Source organism: Panthera leo, chromosome A2 (genome assembly GCF_018350215.1).
Source record: "Panthera leo isolate Ple1 chromosome A2, P.leo_Ple1_pat1.1, whole genome shotgun sequence".
Taxonomy (NCBI): domain Eukaryota; kingdom Metazoa; phylum Chordata; class Mammalia; order Carnivora; family Felidae; genus Panthera; species Panthera leo.
This window is the reverse complement of record NC_056680.1, coordinates 138,152,283-138,176,979: the sequence shown is the minus strand read 5'-3', so window position 1 is coordinate 138,176,979 and position 24,697 is coordinate 138,152,283. Positions and strand designations below refer to the sequence as shown.

The 24,697-nt window shown below is 37.3% G+C and overlaps 1 protein-coding gene across 4 annotated transcripts in view; it reads right to left on the bottom strand.

Annotated features, from left to right (window-relative positions):
• Positions 1 to 24,697, bottom strand: part of PTPRZ1 (protein tyrosine phosphatase receptor type Z1) — a 184,135-nt gene that overhangs the window by 45,267 nt on the left and 114,171 nt on the right. For 2 of the 4 annotated variants that reach the window (XM_042923142.1, XM_042923149.1), the window contains exons 9-12: positions 16,019 to 16,203; positions 14,256 to 14,382; positions 7,836 to 7,882; positions 768 to 4,356 (exon numbers count right to left, since the gene is read on the bottom strand). In XM_042923142.1, the coding sequence (XP_042779076.1) occupies positions 768 to 4,356; positions 7,836 to 7,882; positions 14,256 to 14,382; positions 16,019 to 16,203 (3,948 nt within the window). The remainder of the gene's footprint in view (positions 1 to 767; positions 4,357 to 7,835; positions 7,883 to 14,255; positions 14,383 to 16,018; positions 16,204 to 24,697) is intronic. The other 2 variants (XM_042923159.1, XM_042923165.1) reach the window with 1 other exon arrangement.

Genomic DNA, 24,697 nt, shown 5'->3' with positions numbered 1-24,697 from the left:
GAAAATGGTCTAGTGTTTTACATCTTGTCATACAATACCTATACATACTATGCATATTAATGACCGTTATTTAACTTCTTAGAAAGGGCTGTATAACCGCGAGTACAAAGTAGAATGCATGTTGTTAGTTCACACTGCCCTCTTTAGGCAACATTTAGGTAATCAAACAGAGGCAATTTTAAAAAATGAAAACGTTCTTTAAAGAAAATCTTACCATTAACTCTCAAAACTCAGAAAGAGAACTTTTTTTTTAAAGTTTAAAGTTCCAGGCTGACGTGGATGTGCAAATTACCATATCTTTTCCATCGGGTGGGTCAGAGAGGTGTTTTGTAATCATACTACTATCGGAGTTTAATAATTCATTTTATAATTCAATGAAATTAGTTTACAACTTATTTTAGAACATAAGTGAATATAAAAATGAAAACTATCTAAAAACAACACACTCCCATCTATCATTTAAAAGGCAGTATACTAAAAACGCATTACGCACACTTAAGTGCTCCCGCATGTAACTGGCATCTCGCAGAACATGAAAAGTTGACAATAAAAACCATTTTATCCATCCACTAACCAAAACATGTCGAATATTCATTTGAAATAATGAGTAAAATCATACTTTAAAAACCGTGAATGGATTTGTTGAATGTCTTGATTAAGAAATAAAACGATGTGCCACTTTACCAACTTTCTCTTTTCACGATTTTTCTATTTTTTGAGGAAGAAAACCACCACACCTCTGTCTATCTCTTGGATCCATAACTAACCTGCCTCTGAAATGTTGAACACTTCTGAGTGCCTGCTAGTCACAGTCGGGGTTGAGGACCGTGGGGATCCAGGAGTTATTTCTGAGTCGGCTGCTTCCAGGACCCCATCAACATCTCTTTCGTTAACGTCTGGAAAACTGAAATCTGTGGAAGTCTCGTTATCATTAAGGTTATCTGAGACAGCTTGCCCTGATCCACTCTCTTCATCACCTGCAACAAGTACCCATGCTTCAGATTCTGGGGTGAAAGGAAGCAGGGCATTACCGGTCTGAATGTCATTTTCCTGTCTTCCATCACTGGGGTTTGGGGGTAGCACATTTGTTGGTGGTGATTTATCAGGACTTCTGTCCGTATCGGTCTGACTGTCTGATATTACACCTGTGACTTTATTTTCTTCTTTAGAGTTTTCAGATAGTGGATATGAGGTTGGATTAGTCTGATCCACAAGATTGTTGTCTTGGGTGTCTGAATCATTCATTACCTTTTCCTCTGATTCTCTATAGGAGGAGCATGCCATACACTTATTTATGGATAAGCCATCTCTATCTCTGTCATCATAATCATCATCATAATCATCAAGATCACCATCGTCACCACCACCCACTAAATCACCATCAGATCTGGCACTCTGAATGAGCTCGGAAGTTGTTTTAGAAGGAAACAGGAACTCGGTTGTGGTTACAGAACCATCTTTGTTGGGAGAAACAGCTGTAATGGAAACGTACGCATTTCCTAAAGGAACAGAACGATCAGCAGTTACAAGTGTGTCAGAAACTGCTGGAATACCAGCAAACACCTCATCAGTGAGAGACCCCTTGGTGGAGGTGAAAACTTCATCAGAATACAGAGGCTTATCTGTAAGTGTATTTGGTGGTACATCGATTGATAAAACAGGAGTAGCAAACGCATGCCTTCCTTTCGGGGGAAAGGCATGGCTAACCTCCAAATTGGTAGTTTGGAACAACTCATCATTACTGTACAACGAAGGCACCGCTTGCTGGGAACTTTCGCTCTTAAGCAAAACTGGTTCAGAGTATTTCTCACTTGCGTAAGAAATGGTTAACCCTTGAAGCGAAGCAGCATGCACATTAGAAGTAGGCGATACATCAACAACTCGTGCAGATGTAGAGTGCAGCATGTTTTCCCTTGAGGCAGAATTTGAGGCCATGAGATGCAATACCGTAGAACTAATCTGCTCAACCTTGGGGGTTTCAACCAATAGTGGATCACTAGGCACAGGTGGAAGAGCAGTTTTAAGCAATGTGTCAACATCAGAAGCCTGAAAGGAAGGTTGCAGCAACATTTCAGTATTAAAAGAAGCGGAGGGCTCATATAATAAGAGCTGAGTTGAAGGAGGTAACATTTCACTAGAAGCGGGGTCAGAGGAGGCTGGCTCTGAGCTCGCCCTACGCACGGGTTTAAGCGAGGTGTCACCAAATGCTTGAGATACAGCACGTGTAGGCTGAACTGAAAAGTTATTCTCTGGCACGTGACTAATCTCCTGATCAAAAACCTCAGTGGCGGGATGAGCAAGAGACCCTGGAAGTATGCCCTCTGTGCTAGAAAAGGAAACGGGGGATTCTTGTAAAGATACGTTTGACTTATTTATCTCATCATACAGGCCGGGCATGACTGTGCTTTCAGAATGGTAAACCATCTCACTGAATGAGGAAATCTGCAGTTCAGTCTCATTTCCATACAGTATGTCACTTTTAGAAAGCGGCTTATTATCATCACCAAACACAGATGCCGTATATGTAAATTCAGCTACAGAAACAGGTGAAGAAATGTTAAGGGCTGTCAGACCATCTGTGTCAGGTAAAAGAAATTCACTATCAGAGGAGGCTCCAGACCACTCCCCATCCCCAGAGAGGCCATGAGGCGGCAGCAGCAATGACGCGGTTGGGGTTATGAACGAAGACTCAGGCACTGGAATGTGGCTAGGGCTGCTAAATAAGGAAGCCTGATGCGATACACCAACAGAACCATGCACAGGTACTGCGGAACTGTAAGGAACAGTGAAGAAGTGTTGGGAGCCCTCATTATTAGATAAGGCATAGGAAGGTTCAGGCCCTGAAGAACGTGCATGCATCATGACATCGCTGCTGGGCGGTTCAACTTGAGAAAACATATGCGTTTTATAAAGGACACCAGATTCACTACCACCAAATCCCAATGTCTCTGAAGCAGCATGAGCAGTGGTCTGATGCAACATCACATCAGAATATTGAGCAAGGCTGGGCTCTAACAGCACATCACCCCCAGCCACTGGCAGAGAAGCATGCAGGGACAGCTTATCACTCTCAACAGCTGACGTAACTTGTGGAAGGATTTGAGAAACTGTATACAGATGGCGAAACGATTCACTACTGAAGGAAGCAGAGGAAAATGGAAGCAAAGGTGCACCATCATAGGAAGACAGGATGGATTCAAATGACACATCGACACCAGGAAATACAGGCGTAGCATGCAAGGCCGAATCACTACTTGAAGCAGCAGGGGTAGTGTTGAGGATCTGATTGTCAAGCAACAAAGGGGTGACTAGAGGAAAGACTTCACTACTGTAGAAAGGTTGAAGAGGTGTCTCACCATTGTATACTGGTTGAGTTGTCTGCGAGTGTACCATGTTGACGGTGGGGACCGAATCCTGTTGTCCAGAGGATGGAGTAAAAGCATGAGGCGTTACCTCAGTCGGGAAGTAGGCAAAGGTAGAATAAGGTGGCATCTCCAGATCTGTGCCTGGGGGACCCTGTGACACGAGGGGGCCTGGAGACGAGGACTCAGCTGTCTTCTCAGATTCATCAATGTGTATCTTGGCGTAATTAGTCTGGAGAAAGCTCTCTCTACCTGATCCAACATCGGGCTGTGTTATCACATCTGGAGTGCTAGCAAACCACACATTTCCATCAATGGAAGGATCCTTTAGAGATTCTTCCGAACCTGACGAGACTGAATCTTCTGAAGCATTTCTTGTAGATTCTGGTAGAAGGACACGATATGTGATTGTCTCTGGGTTTTCTGAAGAAAACACAAACCCATGGGATATTTTCTCAGAGATGAATGGCATAGCAGAAGTTGCCGGACTGGAGCCTGAAGAATCGTCAGCTCCGGTGTCGAACTTGAAGCTTGTCAATAAACTCTCTTCCTCACTGATATCAGTAGACACCTCTTGGGATTCTGTTATAGAAACTGTATTTAAAGATTCCACAGTCCCAGTCAAGTTCATCTGCAGAAATCTGAGAATCGTTTTAGAGCTGTCATTTAAAGAGGCTGAAGCGCCTTCCAGGGTGTGAGGTGGCATTTTAGTCACAGTCTGTGAAGTCAAAGAAAAATGTTTTTGCGGGGCTAATCCAGTGACTGGTTGGGACGTGGAATCTAAAGATGTGTTGGGGATATCACCCTTCCCAGAGAACTCACTTCCTCTTGTTGGGGAACGGTTAGTCTTGGCCTCATTGTATTTAGTCCCTACACGATTGTAGTTTGTTGTCGTAGGAATCCGGGGTTCCTTTCTCCTTATTTGGTTTGTGGCACTGTCTCTACCAGGATTCACAACAGTGTCTTCTTCAGTGTCTTTTCCCTCTTCTTCCTCCTTTGAAAAGCAAATAAGAGTTAATGAAACATAAGGAAATAAAAAAATGAATTCTTAACAATATCTTATGCTGCTGTTAATCTTCACTTGTGGGATCTTGGGAACGTCTCCTCATAAAGCACCATCTCACAGAGGCCATGCCTCTATCCTATAGCCTTTATCATCCACATTCTAGGGACACTAATTAAACTTAATGAAAACACCTTATTTATGGCTGCCTTTATTTTAATGCTGTGGAAGTAATTAAATTAATAGATACCACAGCTTTGAAAGAAAGGCGTACTATAATGTATTTATTTACAGTGTTATTTAATATCGTATTTATTTTGTTTTATGTTTCTCTGTTCAGTTCATCTGGCAACAAGCTAAAGAGCAATTAGCTTCTTACAATAGGAAATGAAACAATTTATTTCAAAGATCTAATTAGTTTCAGATTCAGAATATTTCATTGTATATATTCAGAAAAAAATCACAATTTTTAAGCCATCATAAGAGGAAGATTTAGGACTAGGAGAAGTTTGGGTTTTTCATTTTGTTTTAAATATTTTTCACTCAAGACACAGGAGACATTCTAAAGACAAACTGTCCAAGTATACTTCTAGTACTAGTTATTTGATTCTGTGTTTTCCTTAGAAACATCATTCAGGTGACCCAGTCTTTTGGGAACACTCAGTCACTGAAATGGCTCAGGAGCGGTCTGAAGAGAGGTCAATCAAGACCCAGGTTTTCTGTTTTTTTCTTCTTTTGTAACTCTGCATTTTATAATACATCAGACCATATGCTTAGAAAACTAAATTGCCAAAGCTATCAAGACATGGTATTTTTAGTTCACATAGAATATGACTTTTCTCAGTTTGCTAGCATTATCATTTATTAGATCTTTTACTTTTTTATTTTTATTTATTAATTTTTTTTAAATGTTTATTTATTTTGAGGAGAGAGAGACAGAGAGACAGAGAGACAGAGCGGGAGTGGGGGAGGGGCAGAGAGAGAGGGAGACACAGTATCCGAAGCAGCTCCAGGCTCCGAGCTGTCAGCACAGAACCGGACACGGGGCTCGAACTCACAAACCACGAGATCGTGACCTGAGCCAAAGTCAGACACTTAACCGACTGAGCCACCCAGGTGCCCCTCATTTATTAGCTCTTTTAAAGTCATGTCCCTAAAAAGAAGAAAAAATGTACAGATTGGTAAGAAATTGACTGATATCAGTAGAAAGAATGTGAATCTTAAACCACGTCCAGATTTCTCTCTCTCTCTCTCTGCCCTTCCTCCACTTGTGCTCTCTATCTCAAAATAAATAAATAAACTTGAAAAAAAAAAACCAAACCATGCTCAGATAACTCTCAGAATGTGATGAAAATAATGCACCATTCATTAATCCCACCTAACCAAACCTTGTAGATCTCTAGAAGGCATATGATCTCATGTCAACACCTCAAGAACAGATCATTCCTGCTCTATGATTACTTTGTACATACCTGAAACCACAAATATTTTAATGTATACTGCTTCCTATCATTTTTTATGAAGTTATTGTGACTCTTTCTTCCACTATGGTTTTGATCTGTGTCTCACCTGTTATCCTTCACAGCTTCCATTAAAAAAACTTTTACTATAAAGGCCTTGATCACCCTGGAGATACTTTGTCCTTCAAAGTAATGCATTTTTATTTGAGAACAATCTGAGAAACATCCCCTAAACTATTCACTTCCACATTCAGTTTTAAAAGCCATTACAGGGGCGCCTGGGTGGCTCGGTCGGTTAAGTGGCCGACTTCGGCTCAGGTCATGATTTCGCAGTCCGTGAGTTCGAGCCCCGCATCGGGCTCTGTGCTGACAGCTCAGAGCCTGGAGCCTGTTTCAGATTCTGTGTCTCCCTCTCTCTCTGACCCTCCCCTGTTCATGCTCTTTCTCTCTCTGTCTCAAAAATAAATAAACATTAAAAAAAAATTTAAAAAAAATAAATAAAAGCCATTACAGATACATTCCATGTATCTGTTTTGCCAACCTCCATCATTCATTCCCGCAGGAATCAATGGTAGTGGGTAGTGTTATGGGCTAAGTGTTTGTGCCCTCCCCCACGCCCCGTTCCTATATTGAAATCCTACCGCTTGAAGTGATGATATTAAGAAGTGGGGACTTTGGGAGGTATCAGGGACTCGATGAGGTCATAAGCACGGAGGCTTCATGAATGGGCTTGGTGCCCTGACAGGAAGAGTCATGAGAGAGCTTGTTTCTTCTGCTCTGCTCTCTGCCATGTGAAAATACAATGAGAAGCTGGCAGTCTGCCACCCAGTGATCACTTCTAGGTATATGCCTATCCACGTGCACATGCGCATGGGCACACATGCACACCCACCCACACACAAATATCCTTGGCAGAATTTTGTGAACTCTTTCAAAGGTGGACTGCTCACTTTGCTAAAATAATCCTTTGCAAGACAGAACTGCCATAAGATACATAAACTATTGAGATAATTATACATGTGAAAACAATCTAATTAGTATTTATTGCCAGATAATAGTTATTACACTCTATGATCTTATACACACATATGTGCATATGCATACATTTGTACTACATTAGGAATAGCATCTGGATTTAACATATAATCTCAGTTAAGGTGACCAGTATATTTGGGCTTAGGATGAAACAGAAGATACATCAGTCATTATTTCTTTATTTTAGAAATTAAGACAATGTTAGAATTTATAAATATTCTCTTTTTAAATGTTTATTCATTTTTGAGAGAGAGAGAGAGAGAGAGAGAGAGCACACAAGTGGGGAAGGGGCAGAGAGTGTGGGACACAGAATCCGGAGCAGACTCCAGGTTCTGAGCTGTCAGCACAGAGGCCCATGAGGGGCTCAAACCCATGAATGGTGAGATCATAACTTGAGCTGAAGTCGAATGCCTAGCCAACTGAGCCACCTAGGTGCCCCTATAAATATTCTCAAATACCTATTTACTTACAGGACATTATACTAGCAATAGACACTTATCATATGACTAATCCAAACACAAATATTCAGACTAAATGGGGGAAAGAATACATACAACTTATGTTTTGGCTCATATTTGTTATCAATCTGTCAACCACTGGTTAATTATAAATCAACTGTAGAAATACTAAGAATTGGTTAAATGTTGTTTTAATCTTTTAGAAAAACTTGAACACTGAAGAAAATTCTGATTTATAGCTATAGTTTATAGCTATAATGATCTTTAACGTTAATTTTTTTCATTATCACCAACCCTTTTCCATCTGTTACTTTTATTATACTATCAAAGTGACGTCCAACTCTTGATGAAAGAATCATGTACGTCGATTATATCACTATCTATAAAGCTCAACAACTAACCCTACGACGAATAATGCAACATGAACTTTGATTAAAGTAACATCTGAAACCTAACCAACAATTCAAAAAAGGCTTTTTAATTTTAAAACATTTTAATATAAAAATAGCTATAATACCTTGACTATTTCTTCAGTTCCAATTAATTCAGGGAAGAGGTCCAGCTCTACAAAATTAGAAACAAAATTATTAAAATGTTTATTCGATTATTTCAGCTGTGTGGATTTACCTTTGGATGGAAAGAGGGAAGGGGGAGAAAAAAAAAGACTTGTTAGCTTTCAAAATACAGAATTTCCAAAAATAAAAATTAAAGATTTGTGTTTCAACACTTCTGAACACTACGTAACACACCACAACATAAGCCTATATGAAACTGCATTCAAAAACCTCATTTCTATCCTCTAATCCAACTCCCTTCCCCTCCCCTCTCCCCTCTACATGTGATTGAAGCTAAGAAGGGAAAGGGGGGCAGGCTGAGTATAAAAAACCCAAATAGTTTTTCATCAGCATAGATGATAATTGGGGAAATGCCAGGGATTAGGAGGAGAATTGACAGGATTTATTTTCTTATTCAGCTACTTATTCTTTCAGTTCCTCTTCTGGTGGAGGGCCCAATGATTTTTTCTACACTGTGAATTTGGGCTGATGCTTATATGTACACAGGGTGCTGCACCAAACAGACAGTACCTTCCAGCAGGTCCAACCTGGCTGGCCACAGGAAGGACTGACCAGAGGGATCTGGTTCCTTCTCGCCAGGGAAACTTAGCTGTGCTCCCGCAAAGATCTGGCCAGGGTCAGTCAAGTCTGCTGTTCCCAATGACCAAAATCCGTTTATTTCCAGTACATGGATGTCTCAATCCTAAAACAAACTCTATCAGTAATGTGAGGAAAGATTAGGAGCTGGGTCCCTCTCTCCAACAAGGAATCTAGCCCAATGTCAAATTACCAAGGGGCCACCTGCAGAAGCACTGTTCCTCATGCTTCACCTGTGCCACGTAGGACTTGGGTTTAACTAAGCGTTACTGCAGGATTCCTTCTCTTAGTCCTGTTATTTCATCGACTCTCACTCCATCTCCAAAATTCATGCTCTTTACTACCCCAATGCTGCTTATGTTCTGTTTTATACCTCTAGGTATCCTCAGAAGAAATGCATACTCTATAAAGTTTTCAAAGGCAAAACTGAACTAACATGAAATGTTTATCAAATCCAGGCCTGTATTATGATAGATTTTACTGAATCTACTTTTAACAGAAAACTCCCAGATACTAAGAAATGTAAAGCCATAAAATGTGGTCCTGTGTGTGGATTCCATTTAGAGGAGAATTCAGGACAAATTTAGAAGTGAAGTCACGCTCTCAAGTGAACTTAGATAAAATTAATACTCTTGACTACTTAGCTATCTCAAAGTTACTTACCCTGAACAATGTTAATTTAGCCCTGAATTAAATTTTAACATTCGATTATTTTTTTTTTCTTGTTGAAACTGACCGTGAAAGAGCTTGGAAACCTTTATTTGGATCATTAATGTTCTCCATTTTCTATGTTTTGTTTTTCATGTTCTTTATTCTTCACATTTTCAAATTAAAGTGATTTCAAATAGTCTGAAACATTTGTATCTCTATAACCTCCAAGGAAACAAATACATGTGAGTTGAAAGATGAGATGCAACTAAACTGTAAAAGACAATTAAGAAATTTCAACATGATTTTCTATAAACTACAGTTAGAGAAGTTCATGCACATAAAAACCTTCAAATTCAGCATGTGAGACAATACATAATTTGTTGAAATGCTTTTATTTATTTTTTAATGTTTACTTATTTTTGAAAGAGAGTGATAGAGCATGAGCGGAGAGGGGCAGAGAGAGAGGGAGACACAGAATCTGAAGCAGGCTCCAGGCTCTAAGCTGTCAGCACAGAGCCCGACATGGGGCTCAAACTCACGAACCACAAGATCACGACCTGAGCCGAAGTGAGATGCCCAACCGACTGAACCACCTAGGCGCCCCTTTATTGAAATGCTTTTAAATGGAGTCATACATTTTCACATACTTTTAAAATATTTTAATGTTAATAAGGGCAAGTTATAACAAATATTTGTTAGTGATACATATATTATACTGTAGATTTTTCTCTGTTAAGAGGCTATGGGAAAAAAACTCAGTGATAATCCATTCTCTTCAACGTGCTTAAGGAAATATTTTAAAATTAAAAACAAACAAGGGAACAAACAAAAACATGGTCTAACTTTACCTAACTTGATACTTTTAATAAGCAAAAGTAATTTTCTTATTGACTGTCAAGGCTGGCATAGGGTATATATAATTATCATATTGAGGACTGATTTCCCTATTATTGCATTTAATTTATTTTTATCCATTTACTGCAGCATAAATTAACTATATGGTTCCTATTAAGTTAAAATATGTGATTTTACCCACTACTTTTCCCTCAAAGAGCATCAGTGAGTTCTACTGAAACTGGCTTTGCTGTTTACTGAAGTAAGAGATAAGACGTCTTCTGGCCCGCTTTGGAGCCTAGAGGCAAAATGTATGGGTCCAAGCGGTCCTTTGGTCCCTCTTTGCTTCATGGCACTCTCCTGGGTGAATACCCCAAGTCTTGGTGTCTTCATATCTGTAAGTATTAATCCTCTTTGAAGGATCTTCACTTTGGTTTCTTATTAGATTATTTGAATTAACTAAAATTCTGTGGTTGCCCAGGAGCAATTCAATATGCCTTTCCCCATTCAATCCAGAGCTCTCCTGCTGAGCCTCTTCAGGACAATTTTGAAGTAAAATAATTTCACAAATTTTCTATCTACCCGGAGATTCTGAGGCCATACTTCTGAGTCTGAGAGTTCACAGCACCCAAAGTGTAGCTCTGGTGGTCGGCACAAGATTGCACACTCGGTACCCTTTGGCCTGCTGGTTCCTCACAAATAACTGATATTTTAGTCACCACTGATCAGACTCAGGAATTACTGACATACTAAGTAGTTAAACAACTATACTGCTTTATAGACTTCTCACTCACTTGTTCAAAATAGACTGCATGAAGCCTACAAAACGTCTAACAGCAAAGACTGTTAATTCTTTTTTTTTTGTCAGTGAACATATAAAATTCACGTATGTGTGACAACTCAGCAAAAACTATTAGTTCATTCTGGTTTTGTTTTGGAGCACATGTAATGCCACATTTTCTAAAAGAGCATGTTAGTACCACATTAATATTCCATAACACAAAAAAGCAACACTGACATGGGTTGGCAAGCAAGGCTTATTTAATTGTTTGAAGGAAAGCCAAGTCTCACAGGGCAAAAAGTCAAAGCAACGTAGACTACAGTCTCTTCAAACTGTGATTTTAAATATTATTGTAACACCCATAGCATAGGGTGGTACAGGCAGAACAAGGACAGATGTATAGTGATTTAACAAACACAATTGTTAAATAACTGAAAAGCACGCACCAACAGAAAAATGTGTTGATCTAATTCACCACACATGTAAATTTAACACATATAATTATTAAGGCTCTAAAATATGTACTTAAATAATATCCTCTATAATTGTATAATAACTAACTGTATATTATAGATTTTAAAATGACACGATTATTTTAGTTACAATGACATAAATTATGGATTATTTTTTCATAAATATAATTTTCTATAAAGTATTTGCAAAGACTACGCACTTCAGTTTAACCTTAAAATGGTTTCCTGAACAAATTTAAATGGTTTCTTAATATGCATTTATGCATGGATTTTAAAATAGCAATTTATAGTAATATTCATGGATGCCAATTTTATGGCGATACTGTTGTACACAGCAAGTGTAATTAAAATGCACAAGCAATAATCAGATTAGCTAAAGTTAAGGGCACAATTTGGGAGACTGAGTATTCCTTCATGGATATTGATTAACATATGTGAAATCTACAATTGAAAGAATGAGGGCAGTTATAAATAACCTCCTTCATTTCTTTTTAACAAAAGCAAAGAACAATACAGTGTTTAGAAAAAAGCCTATCCAAAATAATAAAATATAACTCACTAGGGTACATTACAATGTTACTAAGGGAATGAACAACATAATTAACAGGATGAAATGGTACTAATAAAAACCATGAAATAAACAGCAAACTCAAGAGTCACTTACATCTCTATTAGCCACATAAATCATAAGATTCTTGTGGGCACCATCACACTAGACCTCAAAATAGTACTTTTTTTAAAACTTTTACTGTGACGTATTGACTGTAGAAGTATTTAAAATAATGTAATTTTGGTAACAAATTGAAAATACATGAATTGAAATGCCATGGCAGCCTTTTAGATCAGAAAAAAAAATGAGATCTAAAGGAACAAATATTTTCTTTATGAAAAATGAGAAGACTCCAAACTTTGGGTAAATTGGCTTTTGATGAAGGACCTTTTGGTAGGAATAACTGAGGAATAAGCCATCTAAGTTTTTAACCTTTGCTTTTAAGAGGAATATCATAGTGAAACATCAAATCAAACACTACCTTTTACTAAAACATTATTACTGTACAAAATGCTTTAAGGGACTGAGACATCCATGGAGATCAAATGGTATGCCCAAACTAACATCTCATTAGCTCAACAGTGTCCCCAGCCTTTGAATAAATGGAAACCAAGTGTAATATTTATTATTTTGTACAAATGTGAAAGTGCTACAAACGACACAAGAATGTTGTACTTTGTGCCAGTGTAGACTCAGTCTAAAAGGATCACTCAGAAACCACTTCTGTAGAAAATAGATATTTGATCTGTTTTTCTTTATGCAATAAACATCTCAAAAAGAAAAAACAAAAAAATTCAGAAAGTTTAAAACTTGGCAGAGTGGATACAGTGAGAAAGGGCGTAACATAAATAACTGCAATTATTTTTTGTAAACTCCTGGGAAATTGTTTTATGTGCAGAAATGAGAGTAGTATAATTAAACCAACGTAGGAAACGAAATGAATGTATTTAATATAATCCACATCCTGAAATACACAATAGGATTAGAGGAGATTTTTATGCCACATTTCATCAATTCACATGTGATACTGGCCAATATGGTGAATGATGCCCTGCTAAAGATGTGAATTTCTAGGTGGATCCATATGGGGAATGTTGCAGAGGGACGGCAGTCAGTGCATGATATAGTATAACTGAAGCCATGGTCAGTTAATTTGATACTCACCTTTCAATAGCATTTAGAGCTCACATTCCATTTAAAAATAACCTCATTTTGAAAAACAATGCTATATAAAAGCAATACATTATACACAGGCCATGAGGCAGATCATAAGAAATATCAAATAGTGATATTGCCATCATAATAGTAGTAATATTAATTAGCCGTCAACATTTTAATCTGGGAAGTAACTTGGCAAGTTTGTAGCCTGTGTTTTAGAAAGATACCTAATCTATCCTCAATGCTCTGACATATACACTTTAACTTAAAAGTTTAACTAGTGAGAACAACTATGAGGTAATCAGTGAACAAGCTCATAATGGATTAAAGACCCTGTTGTATCATGTAGACCACAAAGGCTAATCAATACACATCAGTTTTCCTTCAATATGTCAAATTGGAATATGCTATAATTAATGTAATTTATTACCATCCATCTCTATTAAAAATTTATAAAAATATCAGTGAGCAGACTCATGGTAGGGAAGACCAAAGAATATTACATTTATGTATGTACGTTTGCATATATTTATAAATATGCATATGCATGATGTCTGTGTGTATACACATATACATATGTACACATACATATGTATTTCATTCTATTACTTTAAAACTGCTTAAATTAGCAAAAGAGAGACTTTAATTACATGCATTTGTAAATTGTCAAGTTATGATCTGTACTTCATTCAGTTACTTCATAAGATTTTAGATCAAAAGATTTCCCCATAATACTTAGAGAAGATGCATGCAAAAACAAAAACAATTAGAAACAATATCTTTGTTTTACTTTGTGAAACAGTACTGGCAAATCAGCTAAGAGAAAAGCACTCTCCCCCACTTCACACAGGAGTATACAAAGTGGATAAAAATATCTAAGATAAACTGTTGGATGCTTTGTATAGATATTTCAAAGTACCTCACATGATCCTAGGATCACGTATATACTTACTACAAAATGCTTTGGGGGCTGAAAAAGGAAATAAACACAAATGAAACCAACTGTTCATTATCAAAATAAAAGTCTTAATATTCACATAGCTATTTTCATTCAATGACCATTACAGACATAACAATCAGTTTTGCTATTCTTCTTCTAAAAATAGAAAAATTCAGTATTTAGAATAAATTTACTTATTGTCCTGTCCCAGATCTGCTGAATGAAAATGGTTTCCATGCTTCACAAAATTGGCGGATGATCCGGGTAAAAAAAAAAAAAAAAATCATTTTGTCTTTTAACCAAAACAATATAAAGTCAGACAGAAAGCACCACTGCATCCAGTAAGTAAACTAGCTTCCTTATGTAGATTATATAAAGGCATATCAGGAGAGCACTTACCAGGGTCATCAGAAGGCATGTCGACTATAAGCTGGTCACTGTACTTTCCGTGTAAGCCATTAGTGCATATGGCTACTATTTGAAGCACATAACTCATATTGGGTAGTAAATTATTGAGAATAGCACCCTAAAAGAAAGATGTCAGTAATTACATAAATGTATTACTCTTTTTAAAATTTTCTTAAATGTTTATTTATTTTTGAGAAAGAGAGAGTGCGTGTGCAAGCAGAGGAGGGTGGCGGGGGGGGGGGGGGGTGCAAGTTCTGAAGCAGGCTCCTGGCTCGAAGTACAAAACCCCACCTGGGGCTCAAACCCACCACCTGTGAGATCATGAACTGAGCCAAAGTCGGAGGCTCAACTGACTGAACCCCCCAGGCCTCCCAAATGTATTATTCTCATAAGAGTACTAACATAATAGACTTCTGTCAATGAAAAATATTTATATCTTATTAATCTAAGAAAAAGTTTATGCAATGTTGTTAAGTTGGATTTGTGATATCTGTGAATTATGAAGATACTGGAAAACTAGGCTTTTTTGTTGTTTAAAAAATTTAATTCTAGAAAGTTTCATTTTCAACTAGAACTCATCAAATTCATGAGTACCCAAAACTACAAATTAATATTTTAGACAAATAAACATGGACTATTTGCAAAGAGCAAAATGTGAAAAAACACAATGAAAACACAATTTATCTCTTTATCATAACAATATATAAGCCAGGTAGTAATAGAATTATCTTCTTAATATCATTATGAAGTGAAAAATGGCAAATTTCCATAAATTATATAACATCCATGTTCACAGCGTCAATGTTCTAAACACCCGGATTAAAAAGTTGTTACATGTTTTATCAATTTGCCCACATGATGTTCCACACCATGATAACAAAGACAGTTTTTGTTTAAATGCAAGTTCCCAGGCCTTGCTGGACTCCAGTTGTCCAAATACATTGTCCAGTGTCTTTGACTTGCAGTGGGGCTTTCCTAAGGCCATAACCAGATAGGGTTTTCTCAACCAGACCCCAATCTATGGCCAATCCTTCCCTACCAAGGCAAAGTTTAATACTGAGATGCCCAGGTCAGAAAGAATCTGGACTTTTTAAAAAAGTTTTAATTTTAATTTCAATTAGTTAATATATGATGCTGTATTAGTTTCAGGTGTATAATGTAGTGATTCAACCATACCATACCACACTTTATTTTCTTTAATTTGTGTGCATGGGTGGGGAGGAGGAGGGAGTGGATCTTTTCCTAAAGATGATCTGACTTGTGTTAAAAAGTCTTGACACAATTAACTTCACATCTATTACTTGGAACTTTGATGCAGTGTCTCCTACTCTATTTTCTTGTGCCGGAAGAGTATGGTGTGAGAAATGATACATGGCAGTATCAGAGCACGGAGATTCCAGATCCAATTATTTCCACAACTGTGAGATCACAGTCAACTGTTCTTCGAGACCTTTTATTTTTAAAGAGAGGCTACACTAGATGAACTCTAGTTTCTAAGTCTTCTCTACGTGTCTACTCTATAGTGTTGTTGTTGGCAAAGCTGTAATCTTCCTGTAATTGAAAACAAGTAAGAGCCTAGTGTATGATTCACTGTGAGTCTGGACCTAATTTAGTATTGCTTCTGTTTCCCTTCCTCCCCACTGGAGAGTTTCGTACAAAGTTTAGAGCAACAATATATAATCATTTGTAAGTTCCTACCTTGAAAATTAAGCTATAGTGTTATCAACACATGAGACAATTGATCTTATAATTACCAAGTCCTGATAGCCATCTGTCAAAAATTCATGCTTGGTCTGGTCTTCTCCTTCTAACTGCTGGTACACAACTGCAAACTTCTCAATCATGGTATCATAAACCACTCGAGGTCTCTCCCACGTAACAAGAAGGCTGGTATAATTCTCTGGGTCAGCCTGAACATTTTCTGGTTCTGAACTACAAACTTCAGAGAAAAAAAAAAGTTACTGAAACAACTGTCAGCCTCGAGGATTTTAACAAACGAGACATACTCTATGAAAATTTCTGTTTTATTTCAACAGAAGGTAAAAAGTTACACTTCTCCACTGTGAAGTTTTTGTTTCTGCCATCTTGGGTATCTGAAATACTTCTTTCCCTATCTGTGTCTACCTTCCCATTCAGAAAAGGTCTAGGTCAAATGTTCCCTCTTGTTATGCACCCTCTGATCTCTGCGGAAGCGATCTGTGTCATTTTGAATTGTCTGTTTTGTTTTAACACTACTATTGCTTTAACTGCATGTTCTCTTATATTATTCCCCCCCCCCCCCAAGCCTCCTCCCTGAACAGGTCTTAACTCCTGTAGTACATAATAAACACAAGAACCACAGCTTTTATTTCCATATTGCTTAGAACCCTATCTGGAATATATTTGGCATACAAATTCAATTTGAGAAATAAACAAATGATAACTTCAAGTTCATGATGTTTTTATTTCTCTTGTTTGGTACCTGACAGATATGTTTAGCTCAGAAGGAGGAGAATTTAAATTATAAAAGATGGTCTATTATCAGATATTTTGTTGTTTCAAAATCCTTGAAATAATTTAAAGTTCCCTATCAAGAAAAGCATAGGAGAACAACTAAAACTATCATTTCTGAATTTTTGGGACCTTCTGACAAAAATACCACTTTGGCATTTTAAATAGATTAAGCAACTGATTTTAGGAAAATTTGTTCTGTCTGATCTGAAAAAAGTATTTTGAAAATTGTTCAGGGACTTCTTCAAATTAATTCAAGTCTATGCTGAGAATCATGCCAAAAATTTAGTCCCATCAAAAAGAGTATTTTGATATTTTCTGAAATGCACTCATAATGTGAATTTGGAATAATTACAAAGATAAAAAGTATACAATTTTGTGATATTGTGCTAATGGAGCAAAGCAATAAATATAATCTCTTCATGGGTTAGATAAATTTGTAAAAGAGAGAGAAAGGTCTCTAAAGCTAAAGATTGATGTGCTCACAGAATCCAAGCTTTGCTTTTGGGAAATACCTGAAGTTACAAAGCCACTGAATGAGACCATGCGGTTGACTTAAGTCACTGCCACAAAAACTCAATGAAAACATCCCAACAGGAGTATCAGAATGTGATTAAAAAAAAAAAAAACAAAAACAAACTTTGGTCTCTATTAGTTTGTAGTTTTGCTTGTGAACACAGGAGGGCACCCAAAACTAACAATTGACCTTCTAAATTGAAACTTCACTTTTATATACAGTATTTATAATAGGAGTTTTAGCCTATGAATGCTATGCTAGCAATGGTATGTAAATGATCCAGAAAAATATAAATATATATACTTTAAATAATGCATGTATAACTTTTATGACTTGGGAGACAAGATTATTCACTGTAAAAACTGTAATATTATGTTTTGTCTATTAAGGATTTAGGATGGGGTGTTCCTTTGGGAATAAAAGAACAATTCTTCAAAGCCACAAATTTATGAAAAAGTATGAATTCAGAATAAGAAAATGTATTCTAATTTACTTCTACACTACACCCTCAGTGCCCTATCTAGTGACACTTCCGTACTGGCCACCAGATGGCATAAGACCATCGAATCATCTCAAAAGTGAGCTACTCACATAAACTATATCACTGGAGGAAAAGGATTGCCTCAGTCTTGCTTCTAATGAGCCCAAGTTCATTTTTAGAAGGTTGAAAGTGATTCTTGACAGTATAATCTGTATATTTTGGCCTACAAAAATCAATCCCACTTTTTAGAGAGTAGGAATGATTTAAAGTGAACTATTCTCTTCCTACAAAATGAAATTACCTTAAAACGCATTAAAGTTTCACGCATGGACACAAAGCAAAAATCTCTTGAGAAAATATAAATTATTAGCTGCAAAATACCCAAAAGGTATTAGCTGCAAAATACCCAAAGGACTGCCTAATTAGCGTGAAATTACTTTGGTTGAATGTCTGTGTTTATTTCGCCTTAATTGTAGAAATCAGCAGATGTTTCAAATTTTAAGAATCAGCATTAATATGAAGTAGGACTTCAAAAAGAAACTTGTATTTCCTTGTCATTAAGTTTTTATTTCTTTGCTTTCTTCTTTATAAATCAGTAAGAGCTTATAGATAATTTGCTTAATAGTTTAAACTTACATTTTAATTAGAAATTTATTTTTTTAAATGTTCCTTTTGTTTATTGATAATCACAGTAGTTTAGTAATATATTATAAAGCTGCAACTAAATTTTACCTTTTAGATGCTGAAATACAGGATTTTATGGGGTAAAGATGATATACTTTAAAATGTATTCAAGTGGCACCTGGGTGGCTCAGTCAGTTGCACATCCGACTCTTGGTTTCGGCTCAGGTCATGATCCCAGGGCTGTGTGACACAGCCCCGCATCGGGCTCTGCGATAACAGCAAGGATTCTCTATCCTCTCTCTGCTCCTCTCCTGCTTTCTCTCTCTCTCTCTCAAGATAAATACATTTAAAAATAATAAAATAAAATGTTTTCAAGAGGAAAAACCTGTACTTCTGTATATTATTATCTTGCCAAAGGGCTGACCTTCTATAAGGTAGGAATGGATTTTTAAAATAACAATGTAGTTCATTCCATATACACTACTTGGCATTCTAAAAAAAGCAGGGTATGACCATGGAATATGTTATTAATTTGCACTAAATTTTCCAGGTTTTCTTATATTTCTTATTGAAATGGACTTATCTTATTAGAAGAGCATATACTGCAAAAAGCACATTATCTGGATTGAAAATCAAGAATGGTTCTCCAGATCAACATATACTCAGACATCAGATATAAGCTACCAATTGATAAAATCATGACAATAAATAATTTCCTTGATTATGGGGAGTTCAGAACTAGATTGATGTCTCATTTTCTTCTTTAGGACTGAATCGTGTGTCTAGATTCCTTTCCAGAAGCTAAATGTGATGTGGGTCACAGTTACTGATTCTCTCAGGAATGCTGGCTAAGAAGGAGAAACTGGTTCCTGCAAACCCTTGGCCATGAGCCAGATCATGTGACAAATCTGGGGTCCATGTCAAGTCACACAGAATACAAGTAAGTGCTTCAGTACAAATGCAAGGTTGCTCATACATAAAGAATGAGGATGTAGTTTCCTTCATAAAGAAGCTGTAAGTGTTCTTCCTTAAAAACTTAAAAAAAATTTTTTTTTAATGTTTACTTATTTTTGAGACAGAGAGAGACAGGGTGTGAGCAGGAGAGGAGCAGAGAGAGGGAGACACAGAATCGAGGGCATGCTCCAGGCTCTGAGCTGTCAGCACAGAGCCCGACGTGGGACTCGAACTCATGAACTGAGAGATCATGACCTGAGCCGAAGTCGGACACTCAATAGACTGAACCACCCAGGCACCCCCAAAACTTATTTTTAACATTCAATTCTCATCTACTTGGTTCCAGGCACTCTGGACATCCAACTACAGACAGTGCTGTTCCTGCCTTTAGGAAGCTCGTTCCTATGCTAACTTCTAACCTTTAATTTCAGTAAGCTATTAAACATAATGGGTGCTTTGAGTTTCTACGTCCTATCCCCCATTGACAGAAGAATGCAAAATAAACTTGTAAAAAATATGCCATGTAGACCAAGTTAGCTTGTATTTTTCAAAATTACACGTTCTTCCCACTCAGAGTTGTAAAAGTTTCACAAAATTTTGGTTGATACAAAGTCATGTATTTTCTCATCACTTACATAGACTTATATGAAGAGTAAATACCTCATACAGAGGAATGCACATTACTTGCAGAGTGAGTACCAAAGAGTGAAGCAATGAGTATTAGAAGGAAAAAAAAAAGTGGAAAAAGAAAAGGGAAATAAACAAAGAAGGAGAAGTATAAATGACAACTCTGGCTGTGACCAGTCTCTCAGCTAAACACAAAAGCTGATGCGGATGGCTAAGGGAGACAGGAGTCTTTGCCGTTCTGTGCTTAGCTTGGAAGAAGGGCAGGTGCCCTGAGGGAGACCAGCCTTAGCTCCATGGATTACGAGTACAACCACGGATGCAGGTAAAAAGACAGAGTGGTGATTCTTGGGGAGTGGCAGAGAAAATGTCGCAATTACCTAAGATGTCACTAGACTTTACTGTTATTTCCCACGGAGTTGACGTTTGGTGCAGTTTAACATGGCCCATGACAGAAATACTTTGTGATCCACACTGATGAATCTACCACATTCTTGTCTGAAGTTAATGAGCCTCACTTCAAAACATATTGAGACAGGTATTTTGATGACTTTGTTGTGAGGAGCTCGAAGATTTATAGACTTAGAAGACAACCAGTATTAAGGTCATCATTTCCCCTCAGAGGGCAGCAGATCTTAATAAAACAAATGTAAACATGCCCACAAATGTTAAAAATAGTAATTGGAAATTATCCCCCGCTGATTTGTACTTCTCAATGATTGCATCGCTTACTTTAGATAAGTGGCCAAAAGGAATCTTTCAGATTCTGCTTAATTCAGTCAGTCTTTTACAGGGACACACTGTAACTCCATCAACCGTTCGATTTGTAATATATAACCTTCTAAGAAGTAAATAATCTTCAGGTCACGTTTCTGCATACAGTTGGAGTGCAGTGTTAACGTACACATGCCCTTAATGAATGCTATTTAAAACTACTGACCTTCAAGAAGATGAGTCTAGTGATGTTTAATTCATCACATTTTCCAGGAAATTACAGAAAATTTCTCATAGCTCAAATGCAATATTAAGCTATAAGGACACTCCTTTCATGCAAACCTACCTTGAAAAGCATTTTATACTGTATTATTAAAGAAACTTTGCATTGAATATATTGCAAGGCCAGCAAATGAGATCTGAAGTGTATTTATGATTTTACTCAACAAAAGCCTTAAACATGGGAAACTTGAATAGCACCCCATACTTGTGATAGTTTGTCCTCATATGTATGTGCACATACACACAAGAGTGTGCACACACACACATTACAATAGTAGTAGCTTTCAGTCTGGGACACATTAAGTTCAAGAGACTGTATTTCTTTGTAAACATTAGCCCATTTAAACCTCACAACAAGGTGGCCCTTCTAACTCATGTTATAGGTGAAGTAACTTGACCATTTTCATATAACTAATAAGTACTGGCACTGAGGTTTAATACCAAAAGTCTATGGACTTTAAAGCCCAAGATTTTCCCCACTGTACTCCAGAACGCCCCTGCTTCTTAGTGGGAGAGTCCCACTGCTAGTGGGATAAGAAGGCAGCAAGAAAGCATCTGGTGTCTGGAAAGCATGGGATAAAGTTGAACTTCACCTACATTATACTTTTGCTGGGTTCATACAGTTATTCACACATATTCCTCATTATCTAAAAGACAGTTTTTACTAACTCCTTCAAGGTTCTATTAAATTCTGTGATTCTTAGAAGAGTCAGTGTCCATTCCATGATGCCAAAAAGAAATGCCTCTAATAAATGGCAACTCTACATAAAAATGCAAAACTAAAGGACTGAAGCTCTGGTAAACTATGCATTCATTCACAAACATTTATTGAGTTCCTGCTATGAATGCAAAAATGAATAACGCCTGATCTCTACCCTCAAGGAGTTTACATAGATATACAGACCTTATGTGATTTTTGCAATTGTTTGCAATGTTTTGTGCAAAATATATTTTTCTACAATGTGTTTACTGAAAACTGACAACTTCATGCCACCCTTTACTTCTGTCTTGGTCAAAAGGAGGATGCTAGATATTTATAGCACCAAAATATATAAATATAACCTGAGTGTCTGAAATTGAGGAACAGGTTTAGTAAGTTGTTATAAGTATACAGTGGAATACTACACAAAATTAAGAATGGTGCATTAATGATATATTTGTACCACTGAGTAAAATAAAATCAACAAACATATATGTAGTATAGTCTCCCTTTTGTGAGATATAATATACATTTAATTTAAGCCAAAAGCCTGGAGAGATATTCACCAAAGCCCTTATAGTGGTTATCCCTGGACTGTGACATTATATGGAAATTTATTTTTTTCATGTGTGCTTATCTGTGTTTTCTGCCTTTTTAATAATGTTCATGTAATATTGAACTTTTATTAAAAAATAAAAAATCTTCAGATTAAATTTAATAAAGATTAAATCCTGGATATAAATGTAATCCTCAATTTTTATTTTCAAATTCAGAAAGTTGAAGGGGGATAGTGTGTGTACTAAGAAGAAAACCAGGGCACCTGGGTGGCTCAGTCCATCAAGAATCTGACTCTTGATATCAGCCTAGGTCGTGATCTTGTAGTCATGAGATCAAGCTAAGCGGACCCTACTTGGGATTCTCTCTCTCTCTCTCTCTCTCTCTCTCTCTGCTCGCCCCCCCCCCCTTAAATACATAAGTAAACTTAAAAAAAGAAGAAGACCATCACAGGAATATGCACATGGCAAATGATAGTGTTTACCGAATGCAAAACATTCATGATGGAAAAATTAAGAATTTGATCACTCCAGTTTTTGAAAAAAGCCAATGCTATTTTTTTAACATTTTAATTTTTATTAATTTTTAATTTTTAATTTGAGAGAGGGAGAGGCAGAGAGACAAAGGAAGAGAGAGAATCTTAAGCAGGCTCCACACCCAGCTTGAGCCTGATGTGGGGCTTGATTCCATGACACTGGGATCATGACCTGAGCCAAAATCAACAGTCAGGTGCTCGACCACTTGAGCTACCCTGATGCCCCAACCCAATGCTATTTTTAAAAAAGTTTCATGTCATTAAGAATCAGTTTTTATTATAAAATTTCATCATAAATTATGTATGCAGAAATTATGTTCCCTTATAAAGCACAGCAGAACTGGAAGGCTTTAGAATGAGATATGTTCAAATACTGACTCCAGCCCTTTATGGTCCTGTGAACTTGGGCAAGCCACTTAACATCAGCTTCCCAAACTGTAAAATGAGAAAAAAAAAAAGCCAACTTCATGATGGTGTTGGGAGGCTGAAATCAAATCCATATGGTTCAATGCCTGGTTGAACACACTGGTCCACACAGTACATGGTAGTTATTACTGTTTTTGTTATTCAAAACAAATAGCCTTTGTTTTAGCCTTCATCACTTAACTGTGAAATGAACAATATCTGACACTGAATTGGAACTACATTTGGTTTATACTTAAACAGGGCAAAAGGCACCCATCAAGCACAACCACTCTGTTTTTATTATATGAAAATGGATTCTTTCCATCATTCGGTATTTGGTGAATGAGAACTTTGCTTTAGCCCAGCAATGGAGGTAAAGACTTAGTTACTTCTTTCACGGGCTCAGAGTCCAATGGGGGAGATGAATAAGTAAACAGACAATGGTCATACTGTGGCAACTACTGTGTACTTTGGATGCGCACAACACAGGAGCACTTGGGCATATGACACACCTCCAGATGAGCGTCATTGATTTTGTACTTTATGACTATGGCACCTTCACGAGTGCACAGTCCTATGCCAGGGCCACAGGCAGACTTGATGAGGATGGAGATAGAGGCAGGGATGGTTCCCCCGTGGATGCAAAGTCTGCTTGAGTCTTGAAGAATGAGGAAGAGAGAAACAAGTGAAACAGCAGGGAGGAACATGCCACGGCAAGGAAACAGCATGTAAAATGTAACCTCGGAGAACGTGGCCTTCCTTTCTTCAGGGGATGTAACCTAGGAGAACGTGGTCTTGCTTCTTCAGGGGATGTAACCTCAGAGAATGTGGTCTTGCTTTTTCAGGGGATGTAACCTAGGAGAACGTGGCCTTCCTTTCTTCGGGGGATGTAACCTAGGAGAATGTGGTCTTGCTTCTTCAGGGGATGTAACCTAGGAGAACATGGCCATCCTTTCTTCAGGGGATGTAACCTTGGAGAACGTAGCCTTCCTTCTTCAGGGGATGTAACCTAGGAGAATGTGGTCTTGCTTCTTCAGGGGATGTAACCTAGGAGAACGTGGTCTTGTTTCTTCAGGGGATGTAACCTCAGAGAACGTGGCCTTCCTTTCTTCAGGGGATGTAACCTTGGAGAACGTAGCCTTCCTTCTTCAGGGGATGTAACCTAGGAGAATGTGGTCTTGCTTCTTCAGGGGCTGTAACCTAGGAGAACGTGGCCTTCCTTCTTCAGGGGATGTCCAAGAGTTCAGTATGAGAGAAGGAAGCTAGTGGCAGGGAGTAAACGCTAAGACTCATAAGTGCTAAACGGGACCTACCATGTAATGATGAATGGTTTCGATTTTATTCTAAAAGCAATGGAGAGCGACTGAAGAGTTTTAATAAAATACAACTGACAAAAGTACATAACAAAAAAAATCATATTTATTTAATTTGTTATGTGGTACATTATATTTTCTAAAAGGAGATGGTTAAATCTAGTTTTTTTTTTTTTCCTAATCAATTGTCTATTATTTACCAGACAGAATGTTATAGTATTTAGTATTGCTGGTAGAAA